Source organism: Hyla sarda, chromosome 5 (genome assembly GCF_029499605.1).
Source record: "Hyla sarda isolate aHylSar1 chromosome 5, aHylSar1.hap1, whole genome shotgun sequence".
NCBI lineage: Eukaryota > Metazoa > Chordata > Amphibia > Anura > Hylidae > Hyla > Hyla sarda.
Window position 1 is genome coordinate 308241945 of NC_079193.1, and position 25850 is coordinate 308267794.

General features: G+C 40.3%; 1 protein-coding gene across 4 annotated transcripts in view; it reads right to left on the reverse strand.

The window, feature by feature from the left end:
* Positions 1-964: 964 nt before the first annotated feature.
* STAU2 (staufen double-stranded RNA binding protein 2) overlaps positions 965-25850 on the reverse strand; it is a 410885-nt gene continuing 385999 nt past the window's right edge. For all 4 annotated transcript variants that reach the window (XM_056522155.1, XM_056522158.1, XM_056522156.1 and 1 more), the window contains 2 exons: positions 6895-6980; positions 965-5254 (listed from right to left, as the gene is read on the reverse strand). In XM_056522155.1, the coding sequence (XP_056378130.1) occupies positions 5161-5254; positions 6895-6980 (180 nt within the window). In that variant the 3' untranslated portion in view covers positions 965-5160. The remainder of the gene's footprint in view (positions 5255-6894; positions 6981-25850) is intronic.

Here is a 25850-nt window from a genome sequence, read left to right on the forward strand (position 1 = left end):
ATGGGGGCAGCTATCTTGCTTTAACTGCTGCTATACTCTTTTTGTATGACAGATATGCTTTACATCTATCAAACAAATGTAGGAAGCTGGTGCTTGAAGATTATTGTCTTCTATGAAGTAGTATGAAAATAATTTTAAAAAGATACTAAGAGTTTATAAAAATATCTGTTTAACATAAAACCGTGACTCAAACAATGGTTCATTTTCTGACAATACATTTCCAGTAAGTCCCCAGTGTTCCTTGACTCCAGACAGAGCAGTTGTAGAATCTCAGCCCACACATTATCATGGAAGGGTCTCATTATTTCGGAGATCAGGGTGATCTTGTTTTCATCTGGCTTCTTTCAAAGTATTTTTAAACATTTTCTGGATCACCTCATTTAGATCCTGTAGCACTGACTATTCCTGAGAAAACATCCTGTTCTGCCTTATTTACGTTCCTTACATCATGCAACAAAGTGCGTGTTGTGAGTGAACCTCAACTTTAACGTGTTATTACTTCCCATTACTAATATAGCAACAATGTATTCTACAGCTCTGTACTTCGGACTGTAATTCTATCAGTCCATCACTCCACTTTGGCGCACTCTCCTCTTCACACAGCCAATTTCATAGGAAGTCAGATAGCATGTTTTTGGAAGAAGATAAAGGGTAACCCAACAAACACAATGAGAAAACATGTAAATTCGTCATGCAAATTTTGCTCAAGTGGTGTCCAGTCCGTGCCATACCTTTTGAAGGTATTGTTTAGAAGGCAAGTTGTCTCCAGCTCCACACGTAGATGAAGATGCCAAAACTTTGGACTTTTTTTGGTATGGCCTCTGTTTCAGCACTTTTGGGAGCATAAGCCCTGGTTGACATGCATGGATATAAAACTTTGTACACCTTGATCTATTATTGTAACACTGTGTGTGAACCTCTGCATGGATAGCAGTTTTATAAGAAAATAAAACAACAGGTAATGTATAATGCGTTGCTTTTTTTAATATCATTTTTATAAGCAATAAATCTTGTGAAGGTGGACATGGCTTCTTAAAGTCAGATTCATGGTCCTTTCTGTTCTGGCGGTTTTAAAAAGCTATATGCCTGTAGATGTAGATTCACCTGTTAAAATGGTATATTTAAGAGGTGCATGCCTATAACTTTCTGCTTTACTCACACATTTAGCCACACTTTTAAAATCTTTATACATTTTGAATAGTGATGCAAAAACGTCCAAAAACCTCTGGCAGCGAATAGTTTATGGTAGAGATGGCTACATACACCACAAGAATACATACAATTCTGCAATGCAATTAGTTGTGCCCTTATTCCCAATCAAGACCATCAAGCGACTGTATTCATACACTGACTTTATGGTTATTTTCCAAACCAGGGAATGTTTGCACATTGTGATAGTGATGCACAATGACCCTTATGGGTTGCTCTCATTTCTTACATCTCCCTTTTGGATACGCTTTTGCAGCAGTCTCTAGAAAGGTTTCATGTAAACATCGATGCACTTACCTGATGGAGGGTCTGCTCCAGACCAGAAAAGTTTAGCATTGTGCAATTATAAATAAATGCAATTTTATCATTTACACCAAGTACAGGCAACCTTAACCACTGCAGAAGTTTTGGACTACATCTCCAATGATGCTTTGGCAGCATTTTGGCTGTAAGAGCATCATGGGAGATATAGTTCCCAAAATCTGTAGTGCCTAAGGTTGCCAACTTCCGTTGGCTGTACTGGCCAGGCATTGTGGACCGCTTACTATCAGGACCCCAATCACATGCATAATGCCATATTGGTGGGGCCCCCAGACATCTGGGGATCATATAAGTAGATCGATACCGTATTTTAGGGCGCATTAACTACATTGTGCTAAAATCATGGCACATAGTTTTGGGATTTATAGAGTTTTTTTTTTTTACATGCACAATACCATCTGTGGTCCAATAGCATCTGTGTGAGTACTGTATGGGTATAATACTACACAGGTCCCTTGTTTATGCTCTACCTGGGTTATATCTCTATCCAAGCAGCACAACTATATTGCTATATCTACTAACCGTGATCTTGCGTTACATGGATATTTAGGCATATCAGAAGATCTCTTGTAATGGCATGTAGAGTCCTATAAAGCGCTTTTGGTTGGTTCACATTTATGTGCTATCAACCCTATGTGTGATATTTTTTACCATGTAGACCATGCCTACAGTAATTTTCCACAGTGGTCCAGTTAGTATCAATATCCCATTTATACATGTTGGCCTTCGTATATCATGTAGTGTATGGTACACCTCTTGATGCCTATACGTACATAGTCTCTGATGGACAACTATGCTCCATAGTCTAGACACATGGAGCCTCTGGGACAGCTGGAGTTACATTCTTTTTTTACGAGGATTGATTTTCTATCTTGAGGAAGCACAACTTAACATTGAGTTTTAAGAGACCCTATTTCTTATCGTGTTGTTGTTTTTTTTATTTTCTCTCTATGCTTGATTATATCTCTACGATGGTTCCCTGATGAACTCGTTCACACTTGAGGGCAGAAACATTTCAGTACCAGGTACTCCTTTACCATAGCAATCATGAACTATTAACCCAGCATATAGAGCCCCTATACATATAGAGCCCCTACCTTTTTTTTTTTTTTTATCACATATTGTTCAGCAAGTTAGGGTCTGCCACTGTGATTGGGCCACCATATTAAGGAGGTGAGCACACCAAAAGCGATTCCCCCCTCCCTCCTTTCCAAAAATGTTTTTTGTAATGTCTTCATAAATTTTTCCATAACATATGCATCAAAAGGGAAAAAAATTTTTGCGAGGTAAAATAAAATTAAAAATTAAAAAAGCTATTTTGTAAATTTGGGGTGGTTTCTTTTTTACGCCATTCACTGTGCGGTCAAACTAACAGGTCATCTTGATTCTTATAGCCATTTTCTGACCCCTGTAACTTTTTACTTTTCCACATACCAGTCTGTTTGAGAGCTAATTTTTTGTGCCGTGATCTGTTTTTTGTATTGGTACCATTTGGGTGTTGATCAGACTTTTTAATCGTTTTTTACATCTTACTTTTTTCTGGGATGTGACATGAGCAAAAACATACAATTCTGGGGTTTAGTATTTTTTTTTAAGGGGTATGATGTGATAGAAAAAACACAATTCAAGGTGTTTTTTTTTTTTCACTTTTACCGTACAGGATAAATAATGTTTTATTCTAATAGTTTTGACAATTATGTACGTGCCAATACCAAATATGTTTATTTTTATAATTTTTTATATGGAAAATGGGAAAAGATTAAACTTTTGAAGTGGAAGGGGTTAATGTATGTGGCTTAACCTGTTGAGGACGGAGGTCGTACCTGTATGCCCTCGTCCCACTCCTCTTCTATGACGCGCGCTCAGGAGCTGGGGTCATAGCGGGTCAGTCTCTGCTTTAAACCCTTAAGTTTCAATACATCTTGATGTTTTTAATTGGCACACATAAAAGTTATGTTTTATAAGCTTATCTATGCTACATGTGGTTATGGGACTTGACCCTTAATTCTTAGATAATAGACCCTTTAGACCAGCATTCTATAAGGAATAGAGGGGGAGTCATCAAGATCTGTGCAGAAAAGTTGACCAAAACAACAAATCAAATTTCCGAGACCTTTTAAAAATGAAAGCAGCGATCTGATTGGTTGCTAGGGGCAGCTGGTTGACTTTTCCTCTGCACAAGTTTTGGTGAATCTCCCCCACAGTCCTTATGACTGATCTGTTCGGTAAATAACAGTGGCTGCATTGGTCAGCTTTGCCTGCACTCTGCTTGAATCGTGGCTGCATCACAGTGATTTAAACTACATATTTGAATAGGTGTTGTACCCTCTGCCCAATGCTACTTCGTAAGTGAATCCTTTAAGCATTTGGCCATATTTCTGTCACAGGTTTCACTAGGGGCACACGTACCTCTTATCTTTTTTTGTCACTTAATCATCTGTCAATCACCAAGATAGTGTACTGTTGAGACAACTGCATGTCCTCTGTATTGAGGTGTTGGGAGGATAGCAATGGTTTGCTAAAAATATCCCCAGTAGCCCACCAACAATTCCAACATATAGAACATATGATGAAATGAAAGAAACAGACAAAGCCGATTTACACATGAACTGATGTGGTTTTACTGCATTTGGCCATAATACACCGTCCCGCATTAAGACGGTACAAGAGTCATAGACAAAACCTTTTTGTTACATATGACAGTGTCTATCCAGCCATATTAACTCTTTCTGTTCATTTAATACATGCTTTTCTTCATTGGGCTAGCTGATGTCTGAGCGCAGAATGCAGGTATTAAAAACACTCAGTTGATGTAACTGTGAGTCATTACAACACAATGGGTGTAAATGTTTTTTTTCACACAACAGCGTGAAGGGCAGGCTAAAGGACAAATAAAATTGTAAAACTTTGAAAAGAAACTTCTTCCAGTTAAAGGGTGGGTAGTACCTAAACTGCGGACTCCGGGGCACACTGTGACTTAATGCTACAAACATCAGCTCATGTTTTTAAGCAAATGTCGGTCATGATTTGATTAATTTTTTTTGTATTTTTTTCTGTTAGTTCTGATCATCTTGCTAAATGCTGTAAATGTATTTCAGACTGCGCTTTGCCTTAGAAAAAAGATAAGCAGTGGATATATATGAAGACAACAACTACAACTCTCACAAGCACTAAGCACTGTCATTGGTTAAGTCTTAAAATATCAAAGCGGTTACTAAAAACAAACAAAAATAATGAGTATATCGGTAAAACAGAACACTAGAACGCTAACCAATGTGGTTTTCTTAACCTTTTTTTCATATATTCTTTTACGTTTATCTGGTTAAAGTTAAGTTTCATTTCTTGTAACACTTCTGCTAATAAACTCTAAGTTGAAGCACTAGTGAGATCAGGTTTCGGTTGTCTCAAAGCAATTAAATTAAAGATGTGGTCTCAAATTGCAAGGGAAGTGCTTTACGCTAATATATCCCCTTCTTAATATAAACAGTACTGTGTATTATCTCTTGCTTTAGGATAGTGTTGTCTTCACATAAGACTTGTTTAATGGTATTAGTGATTCGTTTCCTTGTACACGTACACCCTATTGCGTGTTGACAGGTTTATAAGGATGCAGCGGCCGCCGTGAAGCTCCTAGACGACGGCCTTTGAATCCTTGCAGTCCTGAGCGCTGGTGCCTGAGTTAGCCTGCGTATTGTCTGCTTTTTCTCCACGGTGCTTGGCTTGTCTGAAAGATTAATATATTAACAAGATGCTTTAGGGTCCAGGGCTGTACATCTCAAGACATGTTTATTAGCTGATGGCACAGAAGATTCAGAGGTCAACCTAAGGGGTGACATTTTGAAAGGAAACAACAATATTTATGTTCAGATAGCATGATGATGAGATCATGTGGAGACCTATCCCATGGAATTACCGTTTATACCAGGAGGAAACCCAAACCTGTCTATTGAAATATTCTCCCATGTAGCATTTCATGTAAGCATCATAAAGACCAGAATGTAAAATGGGGCATTATTTCACTATCATATCAATATCATCATTTATTTATTAAATAAATTACTAGTGCTTAAAAATTTCCTCTTTTGGCAGGTTATTAAATTGCTACCTCATTCCCCTAGAACAATTCTCTGGGGTGCCAGGCAGGGTTGCACAGCAACATGTCAAGTTTTTCTTTATTTATCAGTGATGGTCTTAATGCTGAGACCCCCCCCCGATAAGGAGAACGAGTGGGGATAAGTGGGATAAGTTTTACTCCCGACTCTCAGCAATCTGTGTCTCACTCAAGTCTTTCATGTTTGAGCACCTACTAGGTCCTGCTAGTGTTACACAGACAGGCCTAATATACTGCAATAAAGCATTATATGATCAATTCCCCTAGTGGGAAGTATTGCAGTGCATTAGATTATAATTTAGCCCAGATTTATCAAAACTGTCCGAAACAAAACTGTCTGATATGCTCAAGGTTTATTTAACCAGAGCTATAAAAGAAATCAAAGGTGTGATTGGTTACTATGGTCAACCCCCGTTTTGGTTTGTTTTGATTCAACTTGACTCTCAAAAATAATTAAAGATCAACAGCATGTGAAATTGATTGTCAGTGTTGCTTCCTGAGTGGACAGTGTGATTTCACAGAAGTGTCATTGACTAATATTGAGTTACATTGTGTTGTTTAAGTGTTCCTTTTGGTTTTTTTTTGAGCAGTGTATATTTATATATCTGCCGAGATCCCCATAAACTGCTTGCAGCAGCCTCCTATTGATTTTAATGGGATTTTTTTTTTGCTTTGTTCATAGACCAGAATTTATATTGCCAAACTTCCGAAGAGGAATTTCTTTCCACTGGAGAAGTCTCGCTGTAGTGAATGGGACAGTGTGTAAAGTTTGCACTGACTTTTTTCATTGTACCTATGATTGCACAACCTCAAAAGGGGTGTGTGTTTCTAGCGCATCGTAGAGTGATCTTCTACAGATATCATATCATATAGTGCACCGTGCTTTCTCTCATTCACTGTACTTACTGGACATGGGGTAAGTCTCAAGTGACTGATCGGTACATACATGGCTCTTTATGCAGTATTTAGATGGAGATGTCGTCTAAATCAAGCAGATGCATGGTGAAAAAAAATCTTTTATTAGAGCATTTTAGCTCCTCTTTAGAAAAAACATCAGTGCAAAGTAATGAAGGGGTTACCCATTGCAACCAATCTGAAACCCAGCTGGCAGCTATGGACATCTTCCGGACTTTTCCCTTATACTGGTTTGGATACATTTTCTACACTATACTCTTGTTAATACAATAAATATTGTAAACATGTTAAACAACTAAAAATGAATAACCTAGGAAACCATAAAAAAAAACACTCACTCAAATGGTCCGTTTTCTTTCATGAGAGCGCCTTCCACGGAATCAAGTCCTTGTTCTGAAAACTGTTTCAAGGCACTTAAAGCTGCCTGCAGAAAACAAAGAGTAGAAGGGAGTTAGTCTTCAAAGGTAGATGCTGTGATACTACAAACGTATTAAAACAGGTAAATAGAAGCCAATTCATACACAAAAATCTTTCCAAGTTATGAAGAGTATAAAATATATCCATATCTGTATTACTACCTATCATTATCTGCATCATGCCACCCATCATCAAGGGCCAAATATACCTAAATACATCCATCCATATGTAAATTCTGGTGTATGATTATTAGTAAGACCTGTAGAAAAAGACGAGGACTGTAATGTCTGTTATATGTATTTAGCATTTTTATACTTTGGGTCCTGTTCAGACATTATGGTCATGTCTGAACAGTTTCTGTGTTTATTTTCCCTGGTTTAGGAAGAGTTAACCTTCCAGCCCTTCAGCACTGGGAGTGTATTTAAATGGGCACTGTCAGATACAAAAACTTTTGATATGTTGTAAAGCATGCAACACCAATAGGTTTTTCAATTGCTTTCATTAGAAAATGTTCAGTATTTCATACTGAAAAAGCAGTCAAACAACTGCACCCCCCCCCCCTGCCTGCTTGGGCACATACGAGTCCTACTGTGTCCATGCGTCATGGACATATTTCCTTGATTGACAGCTGTGAGTGCAGGGCTCACAGCTAGAGGAAAAATCCTCCCACTGTTAGCTTGTGTCCCGCTACTGTCAGTGAGGACAAGCTGGGAGTTGTAGTTTTGCTAATGCAAGGGGAGATGTGAGCAGACAGCATACTGAGGGAGGGGGCGGAGACCTGCACAGTGAGGCCACGCCCCCTCCCTTTGAGAGGAATTCAGACTGCTGAGCTATATTAACCCCTTTAAAGGGGTTATCCAGGAAAAAACTTATTTTTATATATCAACTGGCTTCAGAAAAGTTAAACAGATTTGTAAATTAAAATATGTAGAAAAGATCTCAGCTCATCCCAACCTTCAGGTGGCAGACAAACATGGACATGTAAAAAAATACAAAAATATTGCACATGTAAAAAAGAGAGAGGTCCCAAGCAATAGCGGACGCATTTCTGATCTATTGATTCTTACTCATAGCTTGCTAACACTCAAATGAGGCACACTTTTATACCCAAGGGTGTATTCCTTGATCCAAACAGGGAAGGGAGGGACAGGTTCACATCACATGTGCAAAGTGCTTAAAACCAAAACATATGGGACCGATATATCAAATATAGAGACCAAAATTTTTTATTTTTTTTCATAGTATAATATAATGATCTTAGTAATGTAGAATAAGATCAGTTTTGCTGTTCAAACCATTTGGCTGAGTGCTGTTAGAGAGATCCATACTGTTTCTCTGTTGTGGAGGGATCGAATGTGATCACCTCCCCTTTTTCCTTGTTTAACTCTCTCAATGCCTGAGAAGCGGAAAGAGGTCAAGTCTGAATTGTGACATAGCAGAAAATCTTTGGACACATTAGAGATGCCCGAAATCAAGGGACCAGCTGCATGCCTGATGTGCTCCTGCATGCGTTTTTTTTAGGGATCTTTTGGTAGATCCTACATATATGAGATGGCAAGTTGTGCACATCACCTTATACACAACAAAGGGGCTGTCACAATTAATAAAGTCTTGTATGATATGGTTTTTACCATCAATTGACCCTTCCACTTTGTAGCATTTTTCAGCAAAAGGGCAGACCACACAGCGTGTGTGGCCACATTTATGAAAACCCTTGGTGCTTAGCCAATGTGTATGGGCACTTGCGGTATCTACCATGCTCGGAACGAGGAGGTTAGACAGCGTAGGTGCACGTCTTGCTGCGAATCTTACGCCCGGTTTAATAATCTCACCCACCACCGGATCGGTGGACAATAAAGGTAAGTGTTTCATGATGATACGTTTGATATCATTAAATTGTAAACTAAAAGTAGTTACAAAAGTCGGTCATGTGAAGTGCGGCTTTTCTGCTTACTGTTTAAAAGATGTTTACGATCCATCTGATCCACTCATGATCGGGCTTTTTTCAGCAGCCAGCCAGGATAGCCACGCGCTGTCAAGCGTGTGCACACTTGATCAGCTTCCCTCAGGAACACCTCTGTTGAGGAGCTGTTCCATTTTACACGTATCAGCTCCCCAACCGGGATTGCAGATATTGTGTTCTTAGAGTGGCAAGAATTGGCTCTCAGGATGGTGTTACCTGTAACTTTTTTTCTGTATGGATCTATCTCTATTTTACCTGTCACATTATTACCTCTCAGGGTTATGTCCAAAAAGGGGATTTCATTCTTGGACTCTGTCTTACAACCTCTGGTAGTGCAATGTCCAAGTTACATTAAGGACACAAAACACCTACTCAACATTATGGATGGATTCACATGGAGCGACTCTTTGTCATGGCTCACCTGTGACATAGAGTCGCTCTATTCCAGTATCCCACAGGATCTAGCATTAGCAGCTATCTCTGAAATTTTGAATAGGTTTTCTAAATATTCTTTGGATTTAAAGCACTTTATTATTGAGGTTGTGGATTTTGTGTTAAAACACAATTTTTTTATGTTTGGGAGTGACTTATTTGCAGCGCACAGGTGCTTCAATGGGCGCAAAATCTTCACCTGCTCTAGCCAACCTTTTTGTTTTCTGGTGGGAGGAACAATTTATTTTTTGTAATTCCAATGTGTTTTCCACATGCCTTTCATGGTATGGGAGGTATGTGGCTGACATCATCATAGTATGGTCATCTGATTGTTGTACTGTAAATGCAATTATGGATTATTTAAACTCTAACCACTTTAATCTAAAGTTCACACATACTTGGTTCAAGAATGAAATCCCCTTTTTGGACATAACCCTGAGAGGTAATAATGTGACAGGTAAAATAGAGATGGATCCATACAGAAAAAAAGTTACAGGTAACACCATCCTGAGAGCCAATTCTTGCCACTCTAAGAACACAATATCTGCAATCCCGGTTGGGGAGCTGATACGTGTAAAATGGAACAGCTCCTCAACAGAGGTGTTCCTGAGGGAAGCTGATCAAGTGTGCACACGCTTGACAGCGCGTGGCTATCCTGGCTGGCTGCTGAAAAAAGCCCGATCACGAGTGGATCAGATGGATCGTAAACATCTTTTAAACAGTAAGCAGAAAAGCCGCACTTCACATGACTGTCCGACTTTTGTGACTACTTTTAGTTTACAATTTAATGATATCAAACGTATCATCATGAAACACTTACCTTTATTGTCCACCGATCCGGTGGTGGGTGAGATTATTAAACCGGGCGTAAGATTCGCAGCAAGACGTGCACCTACGCTGTCTAACCTCCTCGTTCCGAGCATGGTAGATACCGCAAGTGCCCATACACATTGGCTAAGCACCAAGGGTTTTCATAAATGTGGCCACACACGCTGTGTGGTCTGCCCTTTTGCTGAAAAATGCTACAAAGTGGAAGGGTCAATTGATGGTAAAAACCATATCATACAAAACTTTATTAATTGTGACAGCACCTTTGTTGTGTATAAGGTGATGTGCACAACTTGCCATCTCATATATGTAGGATCTACCAAAAGATCCCTAAAAAAACGTATGCAGGAGCACATCAGGCATGCAGCTGGTCCCTTGATTTTGGGCATTTCTAATGTGTCCAAACATTTTCTGTTATGTCACAATTCAGACTTGACCTCTTTCCGCTTCTCAGGCATTGAGAGAGTTAAACAAGGAAAAAGGGGAGGTGATCACATTCGATCCCTCCACAACAGAGAAACAGTATGGATCTCTCTAACAGCACTCAGCCAAATGGTTTGAACAGCAAAACTGATCTTATTCTACATTACTAAGATCATTATATTATACTATCAAAAAAAAAAAAAAAAATGTTTTGGTCTCTATATTTGATATATTGGTCCCATATGTTTTGGTTTTAATCACTTTGCACATGTGATGTGAACCTGTCCCTCCCTTCCCTGTTTGGATCAGGGAATAAACCCTTGGGTATAAACGGGTGCCTCATTTGAGTGTTAGCAAGCTATGAGTAAGGATCAATAGATCAGAAACGCGTCAGCTATTGCTTGGGACCTCTCTCTTTTTCTACATGTGCAATATTTTTGTATTTTTTTACATGTCCATGTTTGTCTGCCATCTGAAGGTTTTTAATATGGAAGATTCCTGAATAAAAGTCAAGTTTTATGCGTCTACTTGCTGGCCTTTTTCGCATTGTTCCTAGATTTGTAAATTACTTCTATTAAAAAGTCTTAATCCTTTCAGTACTTATGAGCTTCTGAAGTTAAGGTTGTCCTTTTCTGTCTAAGTGCTCTCTGATGACAGGTGTCTTGGTAACCGCCCAGTTTAGAAGAGGTTTGCTATGGGGATTTGCTTCTAAACTGGGCGTTTCCCGAGACACGTGTCATCAGAGAGCACTTAGACCGAAAAGAACAACTTTAACTTCAGAAGCTCATAAGCACTGAAAGGATTAAGATTTTTTAATAGAAGTAATTTACAAATCTGTTTAACTTTCTGGAGCCAGTTGATATATATATAAAAGTTTTTCCTGGATAACCCCTTTAAGGACACAGCCCATTTTTAACTTAAGGAGGCAGCCGTTTTTTGCAAATCTGACCTCTGTCACTTTAAGCATTAATAACTCTTCGATGCTTTAACTTATGAATTTGATTCCAAGAATATTTTTTCGTGACATATTCTACTTTACGTTAGTGGTAAATTTTTGGCGATACTTACATCATTTCTTGGTGAAAAATTCCAAAATTTCATGAAAAAATTCTGCATTTATTTTTACTTTGAAACTCTCTGCTTGTAAGGAAAATGAACATACCAAATAAATTATATATTGATTCACATACACAATATGTCTAATTTATTTTGGCATCATAAAGTTGACATTTTTTTTTTACTTTTTGAAGATGTTAAGTGGCTTCAAAATTTAGCAGCAATTTTCCAGTGCAGTTTTTCATGAAAATTTAAAAATCCGAATTTTTCAGTGACCAGTTCAGTTTGAAATGGATTTGAGAGACCTCTCTGTGAGAAATGTCCCATAAATGATCCCATTAAATAAACTATACCCTCAAAGTATTCAAAATGACATTCAGAAAGTTTGTTAACCACTTAGGTGTTTCACAGGAATAGTAGCAAAGTGAAGGAGAAAATTCAAATTCTTAAAATTTTACACTTACATTGTAGAGCCCTTTTTAGAATTTTTACAAGGGGTAAAAGGAGAAAAAGCGCCCCAAATTTGTAACCCAATTTCTCTCGATGAAGGAAATACCTCATATGTGAATGTAAAGTGCTCTGTGGGTGCACTAGAGGGCTCAGAAAGGAAGGAGTGACAATGGGATTGTTGAGAGCAAATTTAGCTGAAATGGTTTTTTGGTATGTTGCATTTAGAAAGCCCCCATGGTGCCAGAACAGAAAAAAACACACCCTCAAGGAATGTAACAAAGGGTACAGTGAGCCTTAACACCCCACAGGTGTTTGACGAGTTTTCGATAAAATGTGAGGTGTAAATGAAAAAAAAAATTCCACAAAAATGCTGGTTTTTACCCAAATTTACAATTTTTACAAGGGGTAATAGGAGAAAATGCCTCCCAAAATTTGTAACCCAATTTCTTCTGAGTATGGAAATATCCCATGTGTGGACGTAAAGCACTCTGCGGGCGAACTGCAATGCTCAGAAGAGAATGAGCCACAGCAAAAAAAAAGCCCCACATGGCATAGTATTTTGGAAACTACACCCCTCAAGGCATGTAACAAGGGGTACAGTGAACCTTAATACCGCACAGATGTTTGACGAATTTTCACTAAATTTGGATGTGAAAACGAAAATTGACTGGCATTTGACAGATCGTTGGAACAGTGGGCTGTGCAAATGAAAATTTTTCATTTTCACGGACCACTGTTCCAAAAAATCTGTCAGACACCTGTGGGGTGTAAATACTCACTGTATCCCTTATTACATTCTGTGAGGGGTGTAGTTTCCAAAATGGGGTCACATGTGGGGGGAGTCCACTGTTCTGGCCCCATGGGGGGCTTTGTAAATGAACATGGCCTTCAATTCATGCCAAATTTTCTCTCTAAAAGCCAAATGGCGCTCCTTCTCTTCTGAGCATTGTAGTTCGCCCGTAGAGGACTTTACATACACATTTGGGGTATTTCCTTACTCAGAAGAAATGGGGTTACAAATTTTGGGGGCCTTTTTTTTTTTTTTTTTTTTTTACTTTTACCCCTTGTGAAAATGAAAACTTTGGGGTAACACCAGCGTTTTAGTGAAAACTTTTTTATTTTTTCATTTTCATGTCCAACTTTAAAAATTTGTCAACCACCTGTGGGGTGTTAAGGCTCACTATGCCCCTTGTTACATTCCGTGAGGGATGTAGTTTCCAATATGGGGTGTTTTTTTTTGTTTGCGTTTATGTCAGAACCGCTGTAACTATCAGCCACCCCTGTACAAATCACCAATTTAGGCCTCAAATGTACATGGTGCGCTCTCACTCCTGAGCCTTGTTGTGTGCCCGGAGATTACTTTACGCCCACATATGGGGTATTTCCGTACTCAGGAGAAAATGCGTTTACAAATTTTGGGGGTCTTGTTTTTCTTTTTCCTCTTGTGAAAATGAAAAGTATGGGGCAACACCAGCATGTTAGTGTAAAAAATGTAATTTTTTAACACTAACATGCTGGTGTAGACCCCAATATTTCATTTTCATAAGGGGTAAAAGGAGGAAAAGCCCGCCAAAATTCGTAACACAATTTCTGCCGAGTACGGAAATACCCCATATGTGGCCCTAAACTGTTGCCATGAAATACGACAGGGCTCCGAGGTGAGAGTGTGCCATGCGCATTTGAGGCGTTAATTACGGATTTGCATGGGGGCGGACATGGATGCAAGCGTTACTCTTGCCTCCTCCACCACAAATACCCTTCACCAGTGTTTCCCAAACAAGGTGCCTCCAGCTGTTGCAAAACTCCCAGCATGCCTGGACAGTCAATGGCCGTCCGGCAATGCCGGGAGTTGTTGTTTTGCAACAGCTGGAGGCTCTGTTTTGGAAACGCATTTTTATTGGGGGGGGGGGGGGGTAATTGTGTAAGGTTGTATATGTAGTGTTTTTACTTTTTATTTTGTGTAGTTCAGTGTAGTTAGTGTTTTTAGGGTACATTCACACGGGCGTGGGTTTACAGCGAGTATCCCGCTGGGAGTTTGAGTTGCGGTGGAAAATTTGCCGCAGCTCAAACTTGCATTGAGAAACTCACTGTAAAGCCGTCCGTGTGAATGTACCCTTTACATTCACATTGTCGGGGGTAGGGGGTGTTTACGGGTGCAAACCTCCGACTGTTGCAAAACTACAACTCTAAACATGAACTGACAACTGGAGGCACACTGTTGGGAAAACACTGAATTAGGTAACAGACTAACTCCGTGTTTACCCACCAGTGTGCCTCCAGCTGTTGCAAAACTACAACTCCCAGCATGTACTGACAGCCGCTTGTTGCCGGGCATGCTGGTACTTTTGCAAGATCTGGAGGGCCACAGTTTAGAGACCGCTTCACAGTGATTTCCCAACTGTGGTCCTCCAGATCTTGCAAAACTACAAATCCCAGCATGCCCAGACAGCAAATGGCTGTCTGGACATGCTGGGAGTTGTAGTTTGGCAACAGCTGGAGGATCACAGTTTGGCAACCACTACACAGTGGTATCCAAACAGTGGTCCTCCAGATGTTGCAAAACTACAACTCCCAGCATGCCCAAACTGTCTGGACATGCTGGGAGTTGTAGTTTTGCAACTTGTTAGAGGGAGGGCACATTTCCCGGCATCTCCACGCACCTGCCATCGCCGCCCCCGGACCTCCGGATCTCCGCGCACCCATCGGACCTCCGGATCTCCGCGCACCTGCCATTGCCGGACCTCCGGATCTCCGTGCACCCGCCATTGCCTGCCGCCAGACCTCCGATGTAGTGAACACACACACTCGCCGCCCCTGCACACCCGATCACGATAATCAAATGGGGTCCCGGGGTGTCGGGCGGGAGTGGTCTCCCGCTGGGCACCCGGGGACTGTAGCTAATTAACCCGATCAGTGCCGCGGGAGCACGCATTTAATGAACTCCGCCTTTATACGGCAGAATGCGCAAAGGTATCGCCGTATAAATGCGGCGTTCTGCACGAAGGGGGTTAAGCAGAACTTCTCACCTGCCGGAGACAACCGGAGATGAAAAGTTCAACCCGCGGGATGCAGCAGCAGCTGCAATTATGTGAACGACAGGTATACCCGTCGTTCTGCACGAACCCACTTCAGCAGCCGACAGGCATACCCGTCGTTCTGCGTAAAGGGGTTAAAAGTGTAATAAAAAAAAATAAATTGTGCTAGACACATAAAATGTTGATGTACATGGTCAGGATTAGGTACTGAGTGATATATTAAAAAAAAAAATATTTTGTTGGATCTGACTGGTACGCTTTAAGGCCTCTTCAGCTGTTGCTCTAGGGTGGTACTTAAACCTGTTACTCTGACTACGTTTGCATTATGTTCACTATGTCTGTTTAAGCACATGTATCCTGAGTTTTACCATGATTATCTGTCCTGTCTGATATCTAGATTTTAGCCTGCTTTGTTCTAGTACCCTTGTCAAGTTTTAGTATTCTTGTATTGTTCGTTCTACATATGCTTTGTGTTTCCCGAGTCTGTATTCGGAGTCCTGTTTTGACCCTTGTTTGATCTTGGATCTCCCCTAGAATAGAATCCTGTTCTGAGCCTTGTGCTAATAGGTCTATCTGGGAGTGAGTTAGCCTTGTGTCTGTACCTGTGTTTGCTTCTATTTAGGATTTTTGTTTCCTCCTAAGCTAGTATCCTGTCCACACTGTCGAGTGTGCCCGCTAGCTAGGTGCCTATTTGGCTTTAGTATTGATGCCCCTCCATTATTGTAGTGGGGTGTCTAGTGTGTTTCTTGTTCTGAGTCCAGTGTGAACAGTGCTCTTGATTTCCTTACCTGTTTAGTGTTCTGACATTCAGTTAACCTGTTCTTCCCCTGCATCTCCTGGTTTTGTCTGCTGTATACTTATCCTCATATCTAGTTTTGTTCATATTATCTTATCTGCCATTAATCTTGATCCCGGTTTCTGGACTGTATGTTAGTATGCAATATCCTGTCTTGATATGTCTGTCTGTTATGTTCCTGACTTGTTCCTCTTTTGCCCATGCGCAGTATAGGGACCGTCCTCATGGTTGTCGATCCGTCAATTAGGGCGGATGGGCAATAGGAAGGGACAGCGGTTGTAGGGACAGTTAGGGTTCACTAACTCCCTGCAGGCCCCTTTCATGACAGGGACACTACGGAAGAACAAGTGACAGTGTATGCTAGATGTTTTATGATAACAGTGATGTTATATGTAGTGTTCTGTACCTACAGGCTCCTGGAATGTGAATCGAGTACTGGACCCATTAACCCCTTAAGGACGACCTTAATGACCAGGCTCTTTTTTTCTTATTTGACTTAGTCTCCTTAAATAGTAATAACTTTATAACACTTTTTCTGAGCGGAGCGATTCTAAGATAGTTTTTTGTGACATATATAAGTGGTGCATTTTTTGTTGACATGCAGCATTTTTTGTGAAAAACTTTAAAATATCGTGAAAAACAGGAACATCTGATGTTTTTTTATGATACTTTTTTAATGGTATTCACTGTGCAGTAAAAGTGATGATATATTTATTCTGTGGGTCAGTACGATTATGGCGATACCCATTTTATATAGCTTTCTATGTCCTTTTTCCTTTTCTGAGCAAAATTCTTTTTCTGCCATTCATTTTCCAGCAGCCGTAACTATTATTTTTCGTCCGACGCCATTGAGTGAGGGCTTATTTTTAGCAGGATGAGCTTTACTTTTTATTGGTATCAATTTTGCCATACATGCTTCCTTTTGATCTTTTTTTATTCCGCTATTTGTACCAAAATTGGCAAATTTAGCTAATTTTTTTTTTTGCGGTGTTCACCGTGCGGGATAATTTACATTATAGTTTTATAGTACACGTCATTATGGGTTTTTATTGGGAAAAGGGCATTTTAGTTTTTTTACACTTCATACATGTACTGAACAACCTTTTATTATTTTATTTTTCACTTTTTACAGCTTATACTATTCTGCAATACATTTGTACTGCAGCACAGTACGACCTGATGAGCTGCACACACTACAGTCTGTGCAACCCAGCCTCTGGCTAGATTTCACAGGCTTCCATAGCAGGCAGACAGGAGGTCATCAGCTGCCCTCCTGCTGCCATAGCAACCAAGGGCGACCCGCAATCGTATCGCGGTGGCGCCACTGCCGTTGTTGAACATGTGTAGCGCACTCCCCCTGTCAACACCATAGATGCCATGATCAGGATTGATCACGGCATCTATGGGGTCAATGCTGCCGGGACCGGCCCCGCCAGGGGTTAATGCTGCTGGGATCGTGGCCCCGGCAGCTGCGGCCGGACCCCGGCTGTGATTGACAGCCGGGTCCCACCGCCGATCTTCTGCGCTGCCCGTGGCAGTGCAGGAGATCGCAAGGAAGTATGCATACGTCCCAGCACGCAAACATATTGGGTGCTGGGACGTATGCATACGTCCTATAGCAGGAAGGGGTTAATACCTATTTCTGCTTTTAGTTCTACATCCACTTTTCCCTATTTTAGTTATCTATCACGATTAGAGATGAGTGAAGTTACAGTGATTCGATTCGTCACGAACCTTGCGGCTTGGCGTCACGAACCTCGCGGCTTGGCGTCACGAACCTCGCGGCTAGGAGACTCTCTCCTAGGACTGTATCCACTTTTTCCAGCCCACCGGAGCACCTGAAAGCTGAACTAATTCGTGCAGGATAAAGTCAGCAACTGCTGAGCTGAGAAGTTTGTAACGAATTGAATCACTGTAACTTCGCTCATCTCTAATCACGATCTCCATCTTCTAATGTAACTTCTTCATAATCTTTATCTTGTTCACTACTTCTTTAGCTTTAATTCTCTCTGTCTTCTTCCCTACATTGAGTTATAATTCTCTATTTCTATCTACTTACCTTATGTTTACCTACTATCTCATACTGTCATTATCTCTCTGATATCTATCTTTGTCTAATCCATCTACAAAAAAAAGGACAAAAAGCTGAAATATTCATCTCAATTTCAGCCACACAAAATCCTATCTGCAATAAAGTTTTCTAAATACAAGTAGTTCATCCATACCCATTAAACATTCTGAACTCCAATTGTCACCCACACAAGACTGTAAGTACTTCACATTCTTAAAACTAAAGCGTGGCAAAACAAGTTCCTAATGTAGCCTGTACCTAGTCAAATCTTTCACCACCAATCGTTTGCTTGAAGCCCAGTGTCAGGCAAGCATCTTCTTATGGTTTCCGTAGACACAGTTTGATGCCATAGGATTGGTATGTGATCATGAATTTTACTCGCAGTACAGATTGGATCATTACGTGCCCGTCTTCTAATCTGATGATCCATCCATGTACATGTTCGCCTCTGTGCACCTCCTGCTCTCAGTCCAGTTCATTGTTGGCCTCCCAACCATTAAGACATCAAACAATGAACAGTGCTCACCACTCAGCCTACAATGTAGTGATCTCCTGGAGTAATAAGCCAAGGTCTCACAGTTCAAGGATTCTGTCCTGCTCAGTTTCTCACAAGTGGCGATAAGTGGCATGTCGACGTACAGGAGGCATTACGCAATCATACTGTATGGACTTGATCCTATTTGTGGAGTTTTATGTGGCTATAACTATATAATAACTATATACAGTAGTATAACATAACTATATACTTTTGAACTATACTATTAAAGTTTTATCCCCACACCCAAAGCAGGGCAACTTTTAGACAATGTGTGGCCCTGGCTAGAATTAAAATGGGGCCCCAAATACTGAAATATTGCACACACACGACAGTGAACTTTCATAAATTCAGAAGGCATTGAACTAGGGTTGTTGCCAGGGTCTGAAAAAATCATCCCTAAGTCACGTATCAAAACTACACAAATAATAATGTATACATAAATATCAAACAACAATGCAAAAGAGAAATAAGTCGTACTCATCCAATTGTAGTGAAGTTCAGTCAATGCTTTATTCAAAGCATGCGTGCAGATGTACAGTAAAGCACATGCGGGAAGGCAGAGGATACTCTCTCAGACACGGAGGTATACCACAGAAGGCTACTAGTTTCACATCATAGAGACGGCCCAGGTACACTGTGTACCTGGGCCGGAAGAAGCGTTTCTAAGATGTGAAACTAGTAGCCTTCTGTGGTATACCCCTGTGTCTGAGAGAGTATCCTCTGCCTTCCCGCATGTGCTTTACTGTACATCTGCATGCATGCTCTGAATAAAGCATTGACTGAACTTCACTACAATCAGATGAGTAGGACTTATTTCTCTTTTGCATTGAAGTTATACTGCTTATCCAAACCTGGTCTGCACCCTCAAGGAGGTTCCTTCTGTGTATCCAGTATGTAGGGAGTTTAACCCTTTGGCTAACAGAGCACAGCAGTGCTTGATTGCCTTTGTTTCTACATTATTGTTATAAATATCAAACAATACCACTCTACTAGGACAGATACAGGGGCATAACTATAGTAGGAGGTTCAGGGTTGTCAGCGCGGTAGGAGGCCAGCGCTATAAATTAAGCTAAGACTCAGATTTTGCACTGGGGCCCAGAAATTTCAGGTTACACCATACATTGATTAACAACTACTTCAATATGGTTACAGAAAGAAAAAGAAAAACAAACAAACAAACATGCAAATAATAATGCCACATCATGACCACTACATAGTGACTGAATACCACCACCAGACCCTTAGTATAAAAAATCACTATACAGGTACCAATATTCTCCACATACAATAACCATATAGTGATAGATACCAACACTACACAGGTTCTGCAGACCTGTAAGTAAGGGGTGGGGTAGTCGTACAGCAGAGTGATTCCGTATATACAGGACCTTTACCTGCACATATCCCTTTCGGGTGAAGCTGTACTTTATAACCAACACCTGCTCTAATAATGCTGTGTAAATGCAATTGTCCCCATGAGCAGCATTTACATTTACTGATCATTTTTATGATGACGCGATTGCTCCAGTTCAGCAATAAACAGTTGCTTCTTTATTTATCAGTCAATGGGGGACAGTTATTGTTTGCTTTGGTAAGCGGGTTTTGAAGGCATTTTTTGCTTTAGTTTTGCTTATGTGTTACATATTTATCATACTGTCACAGGGAGTTGATAACTTTGGAGCACAAATGCTAAACAAAATTCTCAGTTGCGACTTTTTTTTTAAAGGGATTTGAGACTTTTTTTTTTGCCTACGTGACATTCACACATCATACATATGTGACCACTGCAAAGTGAAAACTAAAAATGCTTAGGTAAGGCTGTTTGCAACTTTATGCCTACCCACAATAAAAAAAAAGGCTTAGTCGCACATGCGACTTTTTGTGCATCTTGATAAATGTCCCCCAATATATTAATGATTTCTCACATACATGCCGATCATAATAATAATGGGCCAGTGTAAACAAGGCTGGAGGAGGTGTTGTAACAGTGAACAGTTCAATGAACGGTGAAAGCAAAGTCACAGGAAGAGGGGAAAGAGATGTTTCTTAAGGGAGCACAGGAATGCCACTTAAAGTTGCACTGGTACCTCTGCTAGCAGCCATTAGCTGCCAAAAGGTTCACTATAAGATGTTGTAGGCTGCTGCCAATTTTCTCCTGACCCACTGTAAAATAGGGGCTCAAGGGGGCCCCGGCCCTGCCCATGTGCCACAGATTGGAGCTAGGTGCTGAGAAATGTAATCAATTGCAGATCTTAGCAAGGCCACCTGCTATGTATAAACAACAACTTGCCACCAATAGAGTCCTTGGCAGCAGCCAACTTTGTCCTTCCTCTGATCCAAATGATAAGATTCAACTACGCCAGTCTAAAAACATTATGTATGAATATGCACTGATAAAGCCTGGCAATTAAACCCCAACTCCCACAGAAAAAACACTTTCCTACAATCTGGAAGCAATATCTGGAATATTTTCTATACAAACACCTACGTTAGTCATAAGCTCTCCATCAAAACCTTGTAGTCGCCAACAAAAGCTTCAACTGTGGCCCAGAACAGGGCACTAAGGGAGTCTCTAGAATGATGCTGTACAGCAAAATGAAACCTCAGAGGCATAAGTTAAAATATAAGGTATCCATATGGATTCAACCATTATGAGAGTAAAAAAAAAGTCTGAATCCATATGCTTATGGTTTCTAATGATATGAACGCCTCCATTTGTAGGAATAATATAAGGTTAAAAATATCTTGGAAAATACAAGTGACTGGGCACAAAAACAAACAATGAAAAGAAAAAGGTTCCAATATATTTGGAATAAAAGTCTACATGACACCTCTATCTCCAAGCAGTACAATTTCAAAGTGGTGAACTGTTTGTAAGATAAAGCTATAGAAGCCCTTTAAGTGAAAGGTATTTATGTTATTTGCCTTACAAATAAAGTACAGACGCGATGTTAAATTCTATTTTTCACGTTATGCTGCTAAAACCCTTAGTGATATGTTAGGAGCAAATAAGGTAACAACATTCTAAAAGGCAACACACACACCCAGGGGAGTCATTAACACAACGCCGGAGGAGTCAAACCAATGATTACGGCCTGAAACAAAATGGAGCAAGGTGCCAAAGGCACAACTGTGTCAAAAATGCGGCAAGGGGAAAGCTTTTTAATTATACTTGATACCACTTGAATGGTGTTTGAAAAGCTGTCTCCTGCTGATGAGAAATGTTCAGCCTTGAAACCTTCAAGAGCAACGAAAATTCATCTGGCATTTTCCGGAGCAGAGGAAAGGTTAATAACAGATTGGCAAATGGCGGGGAATGTTTGCGCCCTCCAGTTCATTAAGACATGACTCTGCCATAATTTACACAAATACATAAAGAGATATTTCTACTCTACAAATATTTAACAATTGCATTGTGAGCTAATTCCCACAGGTTCTTGAACAGATGTTAAAATTTTTATGTATAACTTGTTTTAGACATTTCAGTGGTGCCAAAATGCAGATGCCAGCGGGACACTGTTTGTTTTGGCTTCACCTTCTCTTATAAATATGCAGCCGTATCGGCACGAAGTAAAAATTCGCCTTCAGGGAATTTAATTTCTATCTCTCCATCCGTCAATCAAGCGTTCACAGTTTGTGCAAAATGTATGTTTGGACACAATAAAAATGTCCACATAAATTCATGTCTTACAGGGCATGCTGCATATATTTCACTGCTTCATGTAGCGCTTCTTAGTCACAAGGTTTATTTGGGAATACACTATTACATTTCCTTTAGGAACTAAATTATAATGTCCTAATCACAGCATTTTAAATCGGAAATCATTCCCTGACTGTCCACATAATGCTGACAAAAGCTTTTTTCAAAATAGTTTTTTTTTTTTTCTAGTGCCATGTCCTTTATCGGTATTTCTACAAGGGCCTTGGTGCAACTGAAATATGTGCCATCTGGCAAGTTCTCGTCTAAAATATTATAAAAATCTGTAATATAATATAAAGAGGTATTCCACTGATCAACAGTGATGGCATACCCATAGTATGTTATCAATTGATAGCCTGTGTCTAAAGCTGAGACAATAGAGGACAAAGACCAGCAATAACAAAGCAGTCTCCACTGAAGTCTAGGCAAAAGTAATATAAACATCTATGGAAGACACAGGAATATACATCTTTTACTTGGCTGTTGCAATCACTCCATTTATAGGCTTTAATAGAGACTCCATCATGGATTATCTGTCCTCTTTACCATTTATTTTCTGTGGGCATAGTAGTGTTAAATAGGCATTGTCATATGAACAGACTTTACATAGATCAGTACTAGCAAATTTAAGAAACTTTGTAATATATCTTTATTTGACAAGATTTTTTCTTTCTCCTGTTATCAATCTTCTTTCACCCCTCCTATGAGACTGTATTACATTCTAAAAATAAGCTCAGCTTTTTTCTGTTTCTGCAAGACAAGCAATACAAGTATACAGAAGGAGCTCTGTTCACCAGCTCTGGGGAAACTGCAAATTAGAAGTATAGCATGCAGAGCAGAAATCTGCTAAAAATACTTTATACAAGTTACATGTTGGGCATCTTATCATGAAAGGTCACCTGAAATAACAAACATGATTTAAAGGAGTACTCCGGCGCGCACTTTTTTCCTTTTATCCCGTCCGGGCTGCAAAATAAAAGAAAACACACTTTCTCTTACCTGCCAACGAGCCCCCGGAGCTCCGGTACAGGTGTTCGGTCCTCGGGGGCTCGTTGGCAGGTAAGAGAAAGTGTGTTTTCTTTTATTTTGCAGCCCGGACGGGATAAAAGGAAAAAAGTGAGCGCCGGAGTACTCCTTTAATGGGAGCTTGCTCTTGAAAGGAGTCTATCAAGAATTCTTGGCATATCCACTAGTTATGTCATAAATTATTATTTTTATGAGAATACTCTGGTGCCATGTTTTGCGACATCATAACAGAGTCTTGCAATGCATTTTTTGGTTGCATGGTTTGTGCAGATAGAAAATGTTAAAGGGGTACTCTGGTGAAAATCTTTTTTTCTTTTAAATCAACTGGTGGCAGAAAGTTAAACATATTTGTAAATTACTTCTATAAAAAAAATCTTAATCCTTCCAGTACTTATTAGCTGCTGAATTCTACAGAGGAAATTCCTTTCTTTTTGGAACACTGATGACATCACGAGCACAGTGCTCTCTGCTGACAATCTCTGTCCATTTTAGCAACCATGCATAGCAGATCTATGCTAAGGGCAACAGGGTGGCTCAGTGGTTAGCACTGCTGCCTTGCAGTGCTGAGGACTTCGGTTCAAATCCCACTAAGGACAACAATAAATAAAGCATTATTATTATAATAACATCAGCAGAGAGAACTGTGCTCGTGATGTCATCAGAGAGCATTCCAAAAAGAAAAGAATTTCCTCTGTAGTATTCAGCAGCTAATAAGTACAGGAAGGATTATGATTATAATTTACAAATATGTTTAACTTTTTGTCACCAGTTGATTTAAAAGAAAAAAGGTTTTCACCGGAGTACCCCTTTAAAGCCATGTGTATTATCAGCGCAAGCCAAAAACTGCATCACAAAACTGCAGTAAATTGTACACAGTTTAGACTACATGTGCCTTTCAGTACATGAACATACACCCTTAAACATACAAAATAACCTATTTGGATAGGTTTCTATAAGCTATTAAAATGCTCAGACACATGTTCTTCATATACATTTAACTTCATAAGCATTTCTATGGCTAGGAAAAAATAATTTGGGAAATGTCCTACTCATGCACTCACAAATGTATCTTTACAAAAGAGATATATTCTGTATTGTTAAACAGTGTGGGAATCCTTGTTTCAGTTCGTACACTTCAAGGACCACCATGCCTCAGTCTTCCTGGACTTAAGGGTGAATGTCATGATCAGTTTACATACTAGAAGCTTGGAAATCCCAAAAAAAGATCTGTGAAGAGTGTCTTGGTAAACATCTTAAATCCCAGACATGATATAAAATACAATTTAAAGCCTTTGGACTGCAGTAGCCTGTGATTATTTTACAATGTTACTATCTATTACTAATGAGTTTTGGGAAAGTTTTTGTGCTAATCTGAGTTGTATTTAAACATTCATAAGAACAATTGCTCCTGCAAAGTAAAATGACATGAAATAATTACTCTCCATAGAGGTTTCATGGGCCTAATTAGAAACACATGGTCATGCTTATCTGTTATAACAAGTACATTCTACAGCCAAAAAACTAAAAAGTAGCAATGACTGGTTCGTATCTCAGCTCAACAACGCTGTGTTTGTGTTACAGCTTTATAAACAAAACAAAAAGTTTTACTGGTGAAGGAAATTAAGGCAATAGAGTGAGTCTATTTGTAAACCATTCAGAAAGTAAAGTGATATTATGAATCAGATCTCAACAATACAACAAAACCATACAAGTAAGTGGCGCACTTTCAGTAAGGCCACATGTCTACAAAACGGATGCGACTCCTGGGCTGACCATGGGTTTAGGGCTGTGAACTGATCTATGATGCTTTCAGATCAGTAGACTTGTAGGCAGGCCTCCATTTTATGGAAATGTGAATTGGGATTTGGGTGTAATACAAGTGTGAGCAGTAAACTTCACGTATGGGATTCTTCCGCTTTACTTGTTATCCTGATCTGGTTGTTCAACTCACAACTGGATCTCAGAACCAGCCATGGGCTCATCCCCTTAAAGGGGTTGTGCGCTGCCCTGCCTTTCGGAGCTCCGCTCGCAGCGTCCGGAAGGTCATTACTCCAAACGCTGTGTGCGGGCTTCTGTGTTCGCGGCCGCCCCCTCATGACGTCACGCCCGCCCCCTCAACGAAAGTCTAAGGGAAGGGGGCGCTGTCACGCCCCCTTCCCATAGACTTTGGTTGAGGGGCCGGGCGTGACGTTACGAGGGGGCAGGAGTGATGTCACGAGGGGGCAGCCGCGAACACGGAAGCCCGCACACAGCTTTCGGAGTAATGAACTTCCGGACGCTGCGAGCGGAGCTCCGAAAGGCAGGGCAGCGCACAACCCCTTTAAAGGGGTACTTTGCCCCTAGACATCTTATCCCCAGGGTACCGCTGCTGGGGACCCACGGGATCTCGGCTACGGCTCCCCGCTATCATTACTGCACAGAGAAGACTCGCTCTGTGCGTAATGACCAGCGATACAGGGGCCGGAGCATTGTGACGTCATGGCCCGCCCCCATAATGCAAGTCTATGGGAGGTGGCGTGATGGCTGCCACGCCCCCTTCCGTAGACTTGTATTGATGGG